Source organism: Mustela nivalis (genome assembly GCF_964662115.1).
Source record: "Mustela nivalis genome assembly, chromosome: 1".
Taxonomy (NCBI): Eukaryota; Metazoa; Chordata; class Mammalia; order Carnivora; family Mustelidae; genus Mustela; species Mustela nivalis.
In genome coordinates, this window is record NC_139020.1 from 146,082,296 (window position 1) to 146,095,442 (window position 13,147).

General features: G+C 48.9%; 1 protein-coding gene across 1 annotated transcript; it reads left to right on the top strand.

Moving 5' to 3' along the window:
• Positions 1–2,093: 2,093 nt before the first annotated feature.
• CCK (cholecystokinin) lies at positions 2,094–8,514 on the top strand. The gene is made up of 3 exons (XM_082698306.1): positions 2,094–2,905; positions 3,944–4,159; positions 8,105–8,514. Exons 2-3 carry the CDS (start codon positions 3,946–3,948, stop codon positions 8,236–8,238), a joined length of 348 nt encoding a protein of 115 aa, XP_082554432.1. The 5' UTR covers positions 2,094–2,905; positions 3,944–3,945; the 3' UTR covers positions 8,239–8,514.
• Positions 8,515–13,147: the final 4,633 nt, after the last annotated feature.

Genomic DNA, 13,147 nt, shown 5'->3' on the forward strand with positions numbered 1-13,147 from the left:
ACTCCCAGGCTAGAAGCCATCTCCCCCTGCCCCCAAAGACTCTGGTCCACACCTCCAGTGCTTCTGTCCTGAGCTCAGGGCTCATTCTCAACCTGCTCCTAGACCACCCATGCACAAGCAATGAGCTCAACCCACCCATGCACAACCAAGCACTCATTACCTACCTCATGCCCATACCCTAAACCTGCCCTCACACCTGCCGGGTCTTGGGGAATGCTCCACCTACCCCCTTGTCTCACAATATGAAGCCTCAAGGTCAGCCTCAGTCACCTAGTTTTCATCGCCCCTACAGTTTTCTCAGACACCAAGAGGTTAATAGTGGCTGTCACCAGATGATGGAATTTTTCTTCTTTTTCTACTTTTACTGATTTTCCGAATTATCTCTGATGAACACTTTAGTTTCATAATGTTCAGTACGATTCATAACAACTAATGGGCTTCATAATGCATTATAATCCTCAGTGTAAATCCATCTTGATCCCTCCTGGCCCTCCCAGCGGATCATGGCTTACAACCTCTCCCCACTGGGAACACCTTGCACATCACAACCAGACTCATCTTTCTAAAATCAGAGTCCCATTCCTTCACGCCCCCCCCCCAAAAAAAGAAAAAAACATTTCTCTGGGGGCATTTGGGTGGTTCAGTAGGTTGATCAACTGACTTTTGATTTTGGCTCAGGTCATGATCTCAGGGTCCTGGAATGGAGCTCCCTGCCCAGGCTCTGCACTCAGCCTGGAGTCCCTCTCTCTCTGCTCCCTGCCCCCACTCACTTGTGCACTCTCTCAAATAAATAAGTCTTAAACACACACACACACACACACACACACACACACACACACATTTCTCTGAGATCATCTCCCATCTCTTCCACCCTGATAGTCCCCCTAATACCTCACAATCACTGGGGGGAGGGTGTCTGTTAATTTGGTTTTTCTGCTCCCTCATTTCATTGTCACCATTGTCCATACTGCACCCCGAATGCCTGGCACAAAGCAGGTGTTCAACAAATACTTATTAACTAAATGTATGGAAGGAAGGGCGTTAAGTCACTGGCTTACTACAAGGAAATTCTATAGCAGCGGTTCTCAAAGTGTGTTCAGGGGACCACCAGCAGGCGCATCACCGGGGCACTTGTTAAAAATGCAGATTCTTAGGGCCCACTTCATAATCAGAATCTTTGGGGCTGTTTGAAAAAGCCCTTGAGGTGATTCTGTTTTATAACAAGTTTATGTTCCCAGAAATGTCTTGGCCACAGTCACAGATGCAACTAGTTTCTCCAGCTGAACTGCACAACCCTTAGCAGCCTCGTGGGAAAACCACCAGAAAACATTTTAAGCGCCGCTGTTTCAAAAACGTTGCTTGTCGGTTGCAGAAATACAGCAGCCTCTAGAGTTTAAAAAAGGGGATGCAACCAGCCGTGCTCCCAGCCAAGCTCCCTCGACCACCCCGGATCCCGACCCTACCCCCCACCCCGCAAGAGTCCTCTCGCTCCGGCCGTCAGGAGACCTCCACTGCTGAGTAGTGGTGCCAGTTTTGAAGGAAGCACTTCCAAATCCTTCTTGAGGGAAAGGAGGGGGAGGAATGGAGGGTTCCGGGACAGGAGGAGGCATGGATGCGGCCCGGAGGTCTTGCGCTGGGAGGCTCCGCGCGCGAGGCGGCCAGGGACAGGTGGCGGAGCCTCGGCTAGGCGCAGCTCTTCGCGCTTCCCTTTGCCGTCGGTGAAATGAGATTGGCAGTGCCTTTGGCGGAGAGGCGGCCGGCTCGAGCGCCCACCCAAACGGCCTCAGAGCCGAGATGGGTTTGGCCACTACGGCACACTGGCACGGGTCGCCTTGCTCGGGAGCCAGAGGCGCGATGGCATAGGGAAGGACGCAGGGCGGCCTCGGCGCCTCCCTTGGCCCTTGCGAGTGGTGAGTGACCAGGGCGAGGTCCTCAAGCCAAAGCTGTGTAGCCCGCGCTGGAGCGGGGATCCGGCGGGGGTGTGAGAGCTCAGCCACAGGAGGAAGATGGGAGGGGCGGATGCTACAGAGGGAGGGGAACGCCCAGGGAGGGCTCTTTGGGACACTCGCCGGCGCCACTTGGCGACCAGGAGCCGCACGCTCCCCGAGCAGGAGTAATTTGGCCCAGAGGAAAACAGCCCTTTCCCAAACTCTGAGCCAAGTCCTGGGGTGTCATCCTCACTTTACAGCTGCGTGAACAGAAGCCTGGAACTCCAAGAGCCTGCTGCAGCCGAAGCCCTTTCACTGACACGGAACACCTGCCCTCCGAGTCCGAGAGAACCTCCAGAGCTTCTCATGGGGCGGAGAAGAAAGTGAAGACCCCCTTCCTCCCTCAAGAAGCCAACTCACTGGTCCAAAAACAAACAAACCATTGCTGCCTGGGATGTTGGGGGGCGGGGAGCACCCCCTCCATCTCCAAATTACACTTGGCTGACACCCAGCCCTGTCCAGTCACCCCCGCCCCCCCCCACCCTGCTCTCGGTTTTATTTCCGGCCCCTCTAGTCCCCAAGGCGGACTAAACTGGGGCAGCTTCTCCATCCTGAAGGAGATTCCCGACACCTAGGTTTCCCACCCTGGAAAGGGAGAAAGAGCAGGACAGAGCTGGGAGAGGAAGAGACAGAGAAGGGGGCTGGACACCGGACACCCCGCCTGCGAGGGGTTAACCCGCTCCACTGGGCCATTGCCCCCTCTCTCCCAGGAGCCACTTCAGTCGGTTGTCGCCCTAGTGGCCGCCCTCTGAGCACGTGTTGCTGCCGGTCTGCGTCAACGCTGAGTAAACAGATGACTGGCTGACAGCGCCGGGAGGGGCTATTTAAGAGGCAGCGTCCTGCCGGCCCACCTGAACTTGGCTCTGCTCCCTCGCCACTCCGTAGAGACGCGAAGCCCGCTGCGTCCTACTCTGAAGGTAGGTTCCCCGCGGGGAATCCAAGTGTCAAGTTGCTTTGAGAATGCCGTCTTCAGTTTTGTGCCCCTTTCGTTTTATTTTTCTGTTTTCTGTGTCTTCTTCCCGACAGCTCGGAAGGCATTTCTTAAAGTCAGAAACAGCAGGGAGGTCTGGGTGGGTAGAGCTGCTTGAAAGACTTCCAAGCGCCTGCTTTGTTCTGGTCCACAAGCAATGCTGGCATATCTATTTGCGAAGATTAGCATGCAAATTGGGATTTGCTAGATGTTACACACAGGTGCAGTGTCCTTTCCAATCTCTGCAAATAAACTATCAAGGGGTTTTAAGATTGAAATTCATTTTCTAAAATATGCAGAAAAATTCAAGGCTTTAGGGATAGAAACGTGCCGGTGTTGTATCTGCTGGTGGATCTAAAAGACGGCGGCGCTTTGCCAAGGACAGAAGACTGAGCGCATATTTCGGATTTTTAAAAACCCTTCCTGTATTTTGCATAGTAGTTTATTGCCAGTTCCCATATGCACCTTAAAGAAACTTTATAAATATGGCTTTTCTTTTTTGTCCCCTCATTTTAAGCTGTGCTTCTCCTTTTTCTCCCTTTAATTCCCCCATGGAAAGCTTCTTGGCATCCAGGGTCTCATTTCTCCCAGGGAGTCTTCTCTTTAAGATATTTTCCCAGCTTTAATCTCTTGCTTTCAGTTAGAAGACAGACGCTCTAACAACACTTTCTGAAACAAAAGGAAAACAGAAGACATTTCTTATGCTAGCCAGGGTAGAAGACAGGGTCTCAGTCCGTTTCCCTGGGGCACCGAGTGTGGTTCACCCAAAAGACAAACGGGATGTGCCCAGACACGCGGGCTGTGGCCTCTTGGCTTACGTCGGCGCCTGGTTAGCCCTCCTATGTGCACCAGTGTGGCGGGCCTGGGGCCCCGCGCGTTTGGACGGAGCCCCCTTTTCCGTACCCCAGTTGCCCCAAGCCTCCGCAAGAGCCTGCGATGCCCCCGCCACCAGTCGTTCACGTCCCCTCCCCTTTGCTCTCCGCAGCCATGAACCGCGGCGTGTGCCTGTGCGTGCTGCTGGCGGTACTGGCGGCGGGCGCCCTGGCGCAGCCCGTACCTGCTACCGACCGGGTGGGCCCAGGGGCGCAGCAGGAGGAGGAGGCGCCCCGGAGGCAGCTGAGGGCCGTGCAGAAGGTGGATGGCGAGCCCCGAGCGCATCTGGGAGCACTGCTGGCCAGGTACATCCAGCAGGCCCGGAAAGGTACGGATGTTCATTCATCTGTAGGGTCCTTCCCCTCGCTTCTGATCCGTTGCGGGCCTTCCAATCCTGACCCTCTTCCCTAGCGTCTGGCTGATGAAGGGCAGTAACCCCTGGGAAGGACACGCAAGGCGACACGTTAAACTAAAGATTTTCCCTTTCTTCCCACCCCCACTTGCACCCCGCCCTGAATTGCGCTGTGGCCAGGACAGTGCAGTTTTCTGGACGTCCTTTGTAGCAACTGAGGGTGGAGGATTCAATTCATGAAGGAAAACCTTTTTTAAAAAGCTTTTTTGAAACTAGTGTTTGGCATGTGTTGCTGTTAAGTTCAACGCCATATTATAAAGACATTAAAAGATAATGACCTGTACCCCTGGAGATAAAAATATATGTTTATAAAAAATAAAAAATTTAAAAAAAAAGATAATGACCGATAATGACTCTAGAAGGGTTTGCCGATCTACTACCTACCTAACCCTGTAAATGCCGAAGAGCCAGGAGCCACCCAGATAGTGACACTGGGAAACCCCTAGCAGGAAGGAATCGATACCAAGAATGCTCTTGAGTCCTGACGGCTAGACAGTTGAAAAAGCAGTGACAATGTCAGTTTTCACCAAAGAGTGTAACAGGTGGAAAGAATCAGTAGCAGTTTTGAGTTCTCCTTGGCCATGATTGAAAATGATTACTCAGGAGACCTGTTTGTTCTTATTTTGCTGTTGGAGACATGGTCCCAGTTGCAGCAGGAGTGGGCACAAGCCAGGTTTCTCAGCATCAAAGTCTGTCTCCAGGAATAAGGTGATTCGGTGGCTCACTAGCTGGGTGACATAGTGACAGCCCGAACCCTTTCCTGGGCCTGCCTCATCTGTAAAGCAGGGGTGAGGCTAGAGTTCCCTTAGGTCCCTTCTAGCTCTTTGTGTGATTCAGAGAGAGGCTAGTGCGTCTGTAGTGGCCTTCGGAACCATGATTGTGACTGGGGTAATTTTTTTCTACCAACTTGATCCACAGGGACACTGCTGTCACACACCAGCTATGGGGCCGTGTGCTAAGCTGGACCAATGCAGCTGGACAGTAAACCGCAAAAAAACCAACCAAACAAAATACGCTGCTGGGAAGGGTAGAGGGCAGAGGGTGGCTCCTTTCCCAGGAGGCTCTCTTCCTCCCATGTGCCAGGGCCTAGATTTGAACCTTAGCTTATGGCTTGACTAGACAAGGAGAAAACGATGGGCGCGGCTTTCATATGAAGGTTTTATATGAAGATAAGATCGGAGCTTTTTGACCAGGGCAAAAAGAAGGAAAAAGAACCACAACAGAAGATGATTTGTTACATTTTGTCCTCTGTTTGGGAAATTGTCCCAGCTACCATCTTCGCTTTGCTTTCTGGCTAATTAAATTGAGAGATGTGGAACTACTAGCCAGATGACAGAGAAAGTCTGAAAACTTTTGGAGTTCCTATTGATTGTCTCAAAGTAATTTAATATCTGTCCTTGGATGTAGGTTGAATTTCAGCCAGACCAGTCTGAAATATCACAGGTTTTTCAGAGAGCCGTAATCTGGAACCGCCTCCCCACATTCAGGAAAGAGCCACCAGAAACAGGTCTGGGAAAGAAGCCAGTTACCAAACTATTTCCCCTGAATGGACACTTGACAGTGGCGTTGTGCTACAAATCTTAGCTGGAAGTTTCTTCCTAGCATCTCTTCTCAGCCACCTTCTCCCTTTGCCTGTAGAATGTCGTGCCCAACAAGCCCACGTGGGAATGGCAGCCCTGGGTACTTTAGCTGCCAACACCCACGATGAGCTCTAGGTAGAAAACAATCGCACTCTTCTCTTTGACAAATACGAGCCAGAAGGAAATATTTATCCCCATACTGTTTCTTTGACTATTTTGAGAACATCTTGGATATCTCCTCAAGTATAGTACTTAGGCTTAAAGATTCTAAACACAGTCATGTAGTCCTTGAGGAGTGCTCAAGAGTTTACCATCAGGAACTGCGTGCAGAGTTTTCAGTGAGGGAGGGGAAGCAGTTCTGTTGGGGACAGGAGACATCTAGCTTAGACCTACCCAACAGCCCACGAAGCTCTCATGCTTATATCAGTAACATCCATACTGTCTCCTGGTCCTCAAGGAAGCCCTACTTAGTGAGTCCCTTTGTCCCTGTGGCAGCCAGGGCTCTAAGAGAATGTGTAACCTACATGACTTTGCTCACCTCATAGTCTGTTCCAGCCCTGCCCTCGCCTGAAGGTCTGGGAGCCATTCAGCTTCCCAGCTTTACTGCCCATTCGGGGTTTCAAAGTTTAAAGGAGCCAGGCCCTTCCATTCAATTCTGTAAACCAGTTGGATTTCCTACCTCGTGTCACTGTGGGGAAGTGAGCAGGGACCCTGGTAAATGAGCACAGTGTGGGGGAACTGAGATGCGTAAACAGCACAGCTACTGGGACTGAAAATGTGGTCCCCTCCCCAGCCCTGCCCCCCCACAACCGAGGCTGCTTGCACACATGGAAGCTGCCACTTTGCCTTCATTAACTGGAACTTGGAGCTGTGCCCAGCCTTTGATGGGGGCATTCAGCAGCAGCAGACAGAAGGATGGGCCATACTTCTGTTAACCATGTACAAGTAACTGGATCTGCAAGGTTTTCTTTCAATGCGAGGACTAATAGTTCACCTGAAAAACACCGAACAATTAAACAGCCAGCTCTGTTAGCCTTTTGCATAGGCTGGAGATACCTGTGAAGGGGCTGGAAGGTGCTGGGGTGACTCTGAATTCCGAGGCTGGGAAGTGATTGAGGTAGGGGTTGGGGGAGAAGAACGGTTAGGGACATGGCTCTGTATAATTTTTTCTGGTTTTTAATGTAGCTGGCTTTACCTGGTCATCCAATAAGACAGAGGAACTGCTCCTGCAAGCTCGTTTCGCAATCAATTAGCCATGGTCTGACTCTTTGCTGCCTGTGGGCAGGAGCTGGCAAGGGCAGCCTCAGACAGAAGGGCTGAATGACAACATCACAAGCAGTGGGGACACAGTGGCCCCATGGAGCGATCCCCCACCACTCTGCTCTTAGAGTCCCCTGGGCTTTGCCCTTCGAGGTCCCTGAGGGATCTTTCTTGTCTTTTAGCTTGCACAGAAGAAGGCACGATACTGATATCATATCCAGAAGGCCACAGTCTGTGATCTATGGGTCAGGACTGTGTCACATGTCCCCAAAGAAACTGCTTCTTCATGTCTCTGCTTCCTCAATGTCAATTACACATGAAAATCATCCTGCTCCTGAGGATTTCACTCCCATCCCCAAGGCCCGTTGCTCATTCAGTTCTTGCATTTTGGCCAAAAGGGATAAATGAAATAACCCCCTTATTATCTCTCTGCCAGTCTTCACTGAGTGTTACTGACACAAGATTTTGATCTGACAGGGTGCCTTTTTCTCAATATCACTTTCTAAAAAGAAAGTAGTTCTCAAATTAATTTCTAAATAGTATTTGCCTAGCATTGGGACTTGACTCATTTTTTAAAAACCATTCAACATCAAAATATTGTATATTGTACTTCTGTGACCTTAACAAGAGTACTCAGGTATGCTTGAGATCTTAAGGGGTGAACTTTAGAAATGGGTAAGTACCAAGGAACCTTGCTTCGCATCTGCTAAGGACCAGCTACATAAGAGAAACCATTCCCCACCCCAGGAGTAGGGAAACCAAGGCAGGTCCCACAGTTGGTAAATTCTCTGAAATCCTTACAGATTGGAAGTCATACCCCTCACTAGTCAATATTACCCTCCCAGACCTGGGTCCTTCTCTTAGATTTTGGTCCAGCAAGCCCACTACTCGATGGCTCCTTGATACCTTTAAGAAGGTGCATGTTACATATTGTCTGGCTTTTCTCATTGTTCTCCTTTACAGATTGAATTAGCGATGCTCTTAAATATAATGGCCTTTCCTTTTCCCTTGCGCCTTATAGCTCCTTCTGGCCGAATGTCTGTCATTAAGAACCTGCAGGGCCTGGACCCCAGTCACAGGATAAGCGACCGGGATTACATGGGCTGGATGGATTTTGGTCGGCGCAGTGCTGAGGAGTATGAATACCCCTCCTAAGGGACCCCGCCTTTGTCAGCACACCAGGAAACGACCTCCGGGCTCAGAGGAGGCAGAATAAGAAAACATTCACACTCATAACTCATTGTCTCTGAAGTCTGACATTTTAAGTATTTATTAAGTTTTCAATGTGAAAAACATGTCTGTAAGATTTTCCAGTGCAACCTCACATCTCACCAGAATTGTACAAATGGAAGACAAAACATTGTCCTCATCTGTGACGCCTGGTCCTAAAGTGTTGCTATGCTATTAAACTGATTTCATTCTGCCCCCTCATTCCCTGTGTCTGTCAAGCACCAAGATGCCATTTCATCCTCAGGACCCTCAAGGAAGGAAGTCTGATATGTGGTGCCCCAAAACAAAACCATCTGGTTCCAGAGAAAGCTCCAGAATCAAGGGTTGGGCATGGGGCTGACTTCTCTGCTGTTGGCCAAGTGACCAGTGAAAGGGCCTTCTGGGTCAGCCCCATGCCCAGCCCTAGCCACTCTGGGCCTGGGTCCCCAGTTTGGGTCCACTGTAAAAAGAGAATGTGCCCTGCTTGTAGTAAGCACTCATTTGTCTGGGTAAAGACCAGAAAAGCAACTTGGGATGGGCCTTCCTTTCATCTGCCCATTCCCACAGGATGTACCAACCCCATCCCACACCAGAATTTCCTCGGGGTTCTCTTGACCTTTAAACAAATTATGGGGCAATGCCAGTCAGTGCTTTCACATCCCTTGGATCTCTCCATGGCCCTATGGCACAGAAGTTATTGTCCTTTTACAGATGGGGAAACGGGCCCTGAGAGGTAGAAGTGGCTGGGCCACAGTCCAAGGTAACAAGATTCACCGACTCGGTCATTCCCAGGTAGAGTGACCTCCATCACCCCAGACCTTCCAGACTCTGGAATGCATATGAACCACTAGCAAGTCTTGTAACCCACACACTCTGATTCAACAAGTCTAGCCTTGGGCCTGAGCAAGCTCCCGGGTGATACCAGCACAGCGAGGCCTGGGCCACACTTGGGGTGGCAGTGGTCTTGAGAGGAGCCTGTGATCACAGTCCCCTGGGTCTCACCGTATTTCAGAGACTTATTTCAGGGCATGTTGAATGATTCTGGTAGCTATCTAGAGCAGAAGCTCTCCTTCCTTGAGCCAATCCCTCCTTTAGGTCCCCGTAGGAGTCTGTAAAAGAAATTATGTTAAGGGGGCACCCGGGGATAATCTGACGCTTGCCACCCACGATGCAGCCTTGCCATGTCTCCTGGCCAAGGCTTCCAGGAACCTCAGGTTCTTATCCAGCAAAGGCCACAGATGGCTTGCTGCAGCCAGACATGAAGCCCCAAAGGAACAGACATTGGAAAGAATGCTGGCAAATCTATAACTGGTCTCAGATGGGCCGTCCTTAGCCCAGGGCTACCCTGCAAGCCCTTAGTGCCAGCTTCCTTGTTGATAGAAAGAGGATGCCAGGAAAGTCCTCAGAGGAAGAGGTCTTTGCAATTCTTTAAGTTGAACTGAAGTCAGCATTCAGTGTAAAACTTGGACTCTGAATAGACAACTCATTATATTCTTACCTTGTGAGGTCATTACCTCATTCAATCCCTACAGTTTGGTCTCAAAGATTGCTTCATATCTCGGGGGTCCAAGCCCTGGCCCCATACCCAGATGCACATGTTTTTAGTGCAGAACACACATCTCACAAAAAACATTTTTTTTTTTCTGGGTGTTCAGGGGATCTTAGGTACAGATGGGGAGGGGAAGTGTGTGTGTGTGGTGGGGTGGGGAATGGTGAAAGACTTAGAATTTAATATTAAATCAGCAATGGAGAATGGGTGACAAAGGCTTGATCAGAATTAGTAATTTATGAATCATCAGGGAAGGGGATGGTAAAATATCATTTTCAAAGATAAAAACATGAGTCATACAAATATAAATGAACACACATCAAAGATGTCATTTAAGTCATTAACAAAGAGACCAGTAAGATGTGGGAAAGGGAAAGGAAAAGGACATTTTCTGACCTCTCCTGGGGTGCAGGACTCTGTACAAGGAGACTCGTGAGCACCAGCTTGGGATGCTGTCCCAATCCTGCAAGCAAGGTGACCCCAATTTTCAAAGAGGAAGCTGGAGCTCAGAGAGGCCCAGTGACTTACCATGCACTTTGCCCACACATGGTGGCATCAGGGTTGAAGCAGTTGGTTCCAAACTTTTAATGAGGCCACCTGGAGGAGATATCTAGAGTCTGGCCAAGAAGGGGCTGGGAGACTCATCTAGAAGCTTCGTCTACGTGAGTCTGAATTGGACTGAATCAGCTCTTCAAGCTCTGCTTCAAAGATGCCTGGGGCAGGGATGGGGGGTGCACACACACTGGAAAACCATGATACCCCCTTCCTCCCTCCTCGTCGTCCTCCCCTCCAGCCTCCTCCTCACTCACTCCTCCCCACCCTCCTGTGCCTCTCACCATCCCCCTTCCTTTGCCAGCTGATCCCCTTGAGTTCTTTCAGCTGGCAAGACCCCTGCCCCAAGCCCTGCCCCCCTGCAGATGTTCCCACTGCTTGCATTCTCAACTCTGCTAATGAAGACTGCTCTAAGGGCTCCTTTTTCGTCAATCCATTGGGATTTACGAGTGGAAAAGGCCAATGGCTATCACTTAGCTCAACACACACCTTCCCCTACCCGACTCCGATTTTATAGATGATAAGTTCACTCACGATCACACACTGAATTAGTGGTGGAACCCATGGTCCTCTCTGGAATGATTCCTTGCCAGGCTGAGACACAGCAAACTTCCCTGCTGCCGCCTACACTTGCTCACACCTCTAGACCTCTGGGTTCAGAGGCCAGACCTGGCCTGCCTTGACCAGCGACCACTCAAGTCTCAGCAAGACCAGCGGCTGCAGAGTGGATAGAATTCCCTTTCCCAAGATTTGCTTTACCAAAGTCTGACTGCAGCATATCTCTCCTATAAAGTGAGAAAATCTTTACACAGTGCACCCCAAGCTACGGATGGCGTTTTTGTTCTCAAGTTCAGCCAGTCACAGATAAAGGGAAAGGGAAGACGGGAGAAAGGTATTCTGCGTTCATTCTTTTAAAAAACAACAGCACAAAACACTATCCTTCTTTCCTGTCTCAGGTTGAAGAGCTGGAGGAAAGAATCTTGACCAGTTAGCTAGATTTCCAGGTACCTGTGTAACAGCATCTTCAAATTACTGTGAGTCCTGAAGGTAAGTAAAGCAGATGCCAAGCAAAACAAGAGAAAAAAAAATTGCCTCACGAATTCCCCCTGGGTCCTGGGTTCTGAGCTCTGAAAGGATTTATTAAAATGTTCTGTTTGTGTCTGGCTCCTGGTCTAAGATATGTCCTCCCAGAGAACCAGGATCAGGGACTCCAGATTATCGACCACACACAAAGCCCTTGCTGGACAGACCTCCCCCCAGACATCTTCATCATCAGTCCCACTTCTGTGACTTCATTTCTTACCACCACCCCCTCACTTACTCATTACACCCCACCCTCATTGTCTTCCTTGTTATTCCTTGGAAACTCTAAAATCACTCCTACCTCAGGGCCTTTGCACCTGGTTCTTCCTATGCCTGGCTCACTCTTCTTCCAAAAAGGATGGCTAGATCTCTCAGCTCATTCAACTCCAACATCATCTGCTCAGAGACTGCCCTGACCATTCTCTTAAAAACCTCCTCCATTTCACTCTATCCTTTTCCTTGCTTTACTTTTCTTCTTGTGCTTACCATTATGTGGAATTACATTACTTATCTATTTGTTTATTGGTTCTGTCTCACCTACTAGGATGTCAGATCCATGAGAGTAGAGATTTTTGTCTGTTTTATTGCTATATTCCCAATTCCTACCACAGTATCAGGCACATAATAGATACCCAATAACTGTTTGTCTAATTAATCAATAAGGGAAAATATCTCTGGATCTCTGCTAGTCAGGTTATAGATCGGTTTTAGAAGCAATTTCATGAGAACATTTGTTTTAAAAATCAGAGAAGTAAAGCAGGCTTAGTTGACCCAGCCATGCCCCTCCAAGATAGGCATAAGGATAAGAAACTGGAAAACAGATCTTGCACACGAAACTGGCTAACGACCTGAATAACATCCATGGAGATCAACATGGAAAGCACACTTTAAAATATATCCTACCCCCAGGGGTACTGGGTAGCTCAATGGGTTAAGCGTTGGACTCTTGATTGTAGTTCAGGTCACGGTCTCAGGGTTGTGAGATCAATCCTCATGTCAGGCTCCATGTTGGATGTATAGTCTGCTTAAGATTCTTTCTCCCTGTTTCTCTCTCCTTATCTCTCTAAAACTAAACTAAAATAAAGTAAAATAAAATAAAATATACCCTACCCCAAACACACACCTCCACCCCTATTTCTTTTGCTGTAAATTAAAATCCAGATAGAATAGAGCAATTTCAAAGGAAAAAAAAAAAAAGAAGAAGAAGAATGTTGATGGGTTTTGCTGCATTTACTCAGAATGTCAAAGGAGTGGATACAATGTAAACGGTCCACAGTGTGGAGTTGTTAAAGAGATGAGTGCAACACCCGCAAGTGGGCTCCGAAGCAGTGACTTCATGAGTATCGAGATGGTCTTGGAACATGGGAAATGACTACAATCCATGCAAAGTGAAAAGATCCTCTAATCTAATCGCATTAGGGATCCCATTAGGGATTATTTTTCCTTTAAAAAGATTGTGTGAAAATGAAGATAGTCACGTGAGGGTTATAGAATCACAGATGTTTTTCTTCCTCTTCTCCAACCTCTGTCCTCTTTGTAGATCATCCTTATAATAACTATAGTTCATGTTTTCCAGGTTGTGCCACTCTTCAGAGAGACACAGAGTCAGCAAAAAAGCCATAAAATCAGTTCTTCAGCCACTTTTACCAAGAAAACACTGCCACCACCCCC

What these genes read in the sequence shown, in the direction of transcription:
- CCK (XM_082698306.1), top strand. Translation starts at nt 3,946, where the DNA reads ATGAACCGCGGCGTGTGCCTGTGCGTGCTGCTGGCGGTACTGGCGGCG. An exon ending in CATCCAGCAGGCCCGGAAAG is followed by an intron (nt 4,160 to 8,104) that starts GTACGGATGTTC and finishes TGCGCCTTATAG; the next exon opens with CTCCTTCTGGCCGAATGTCT.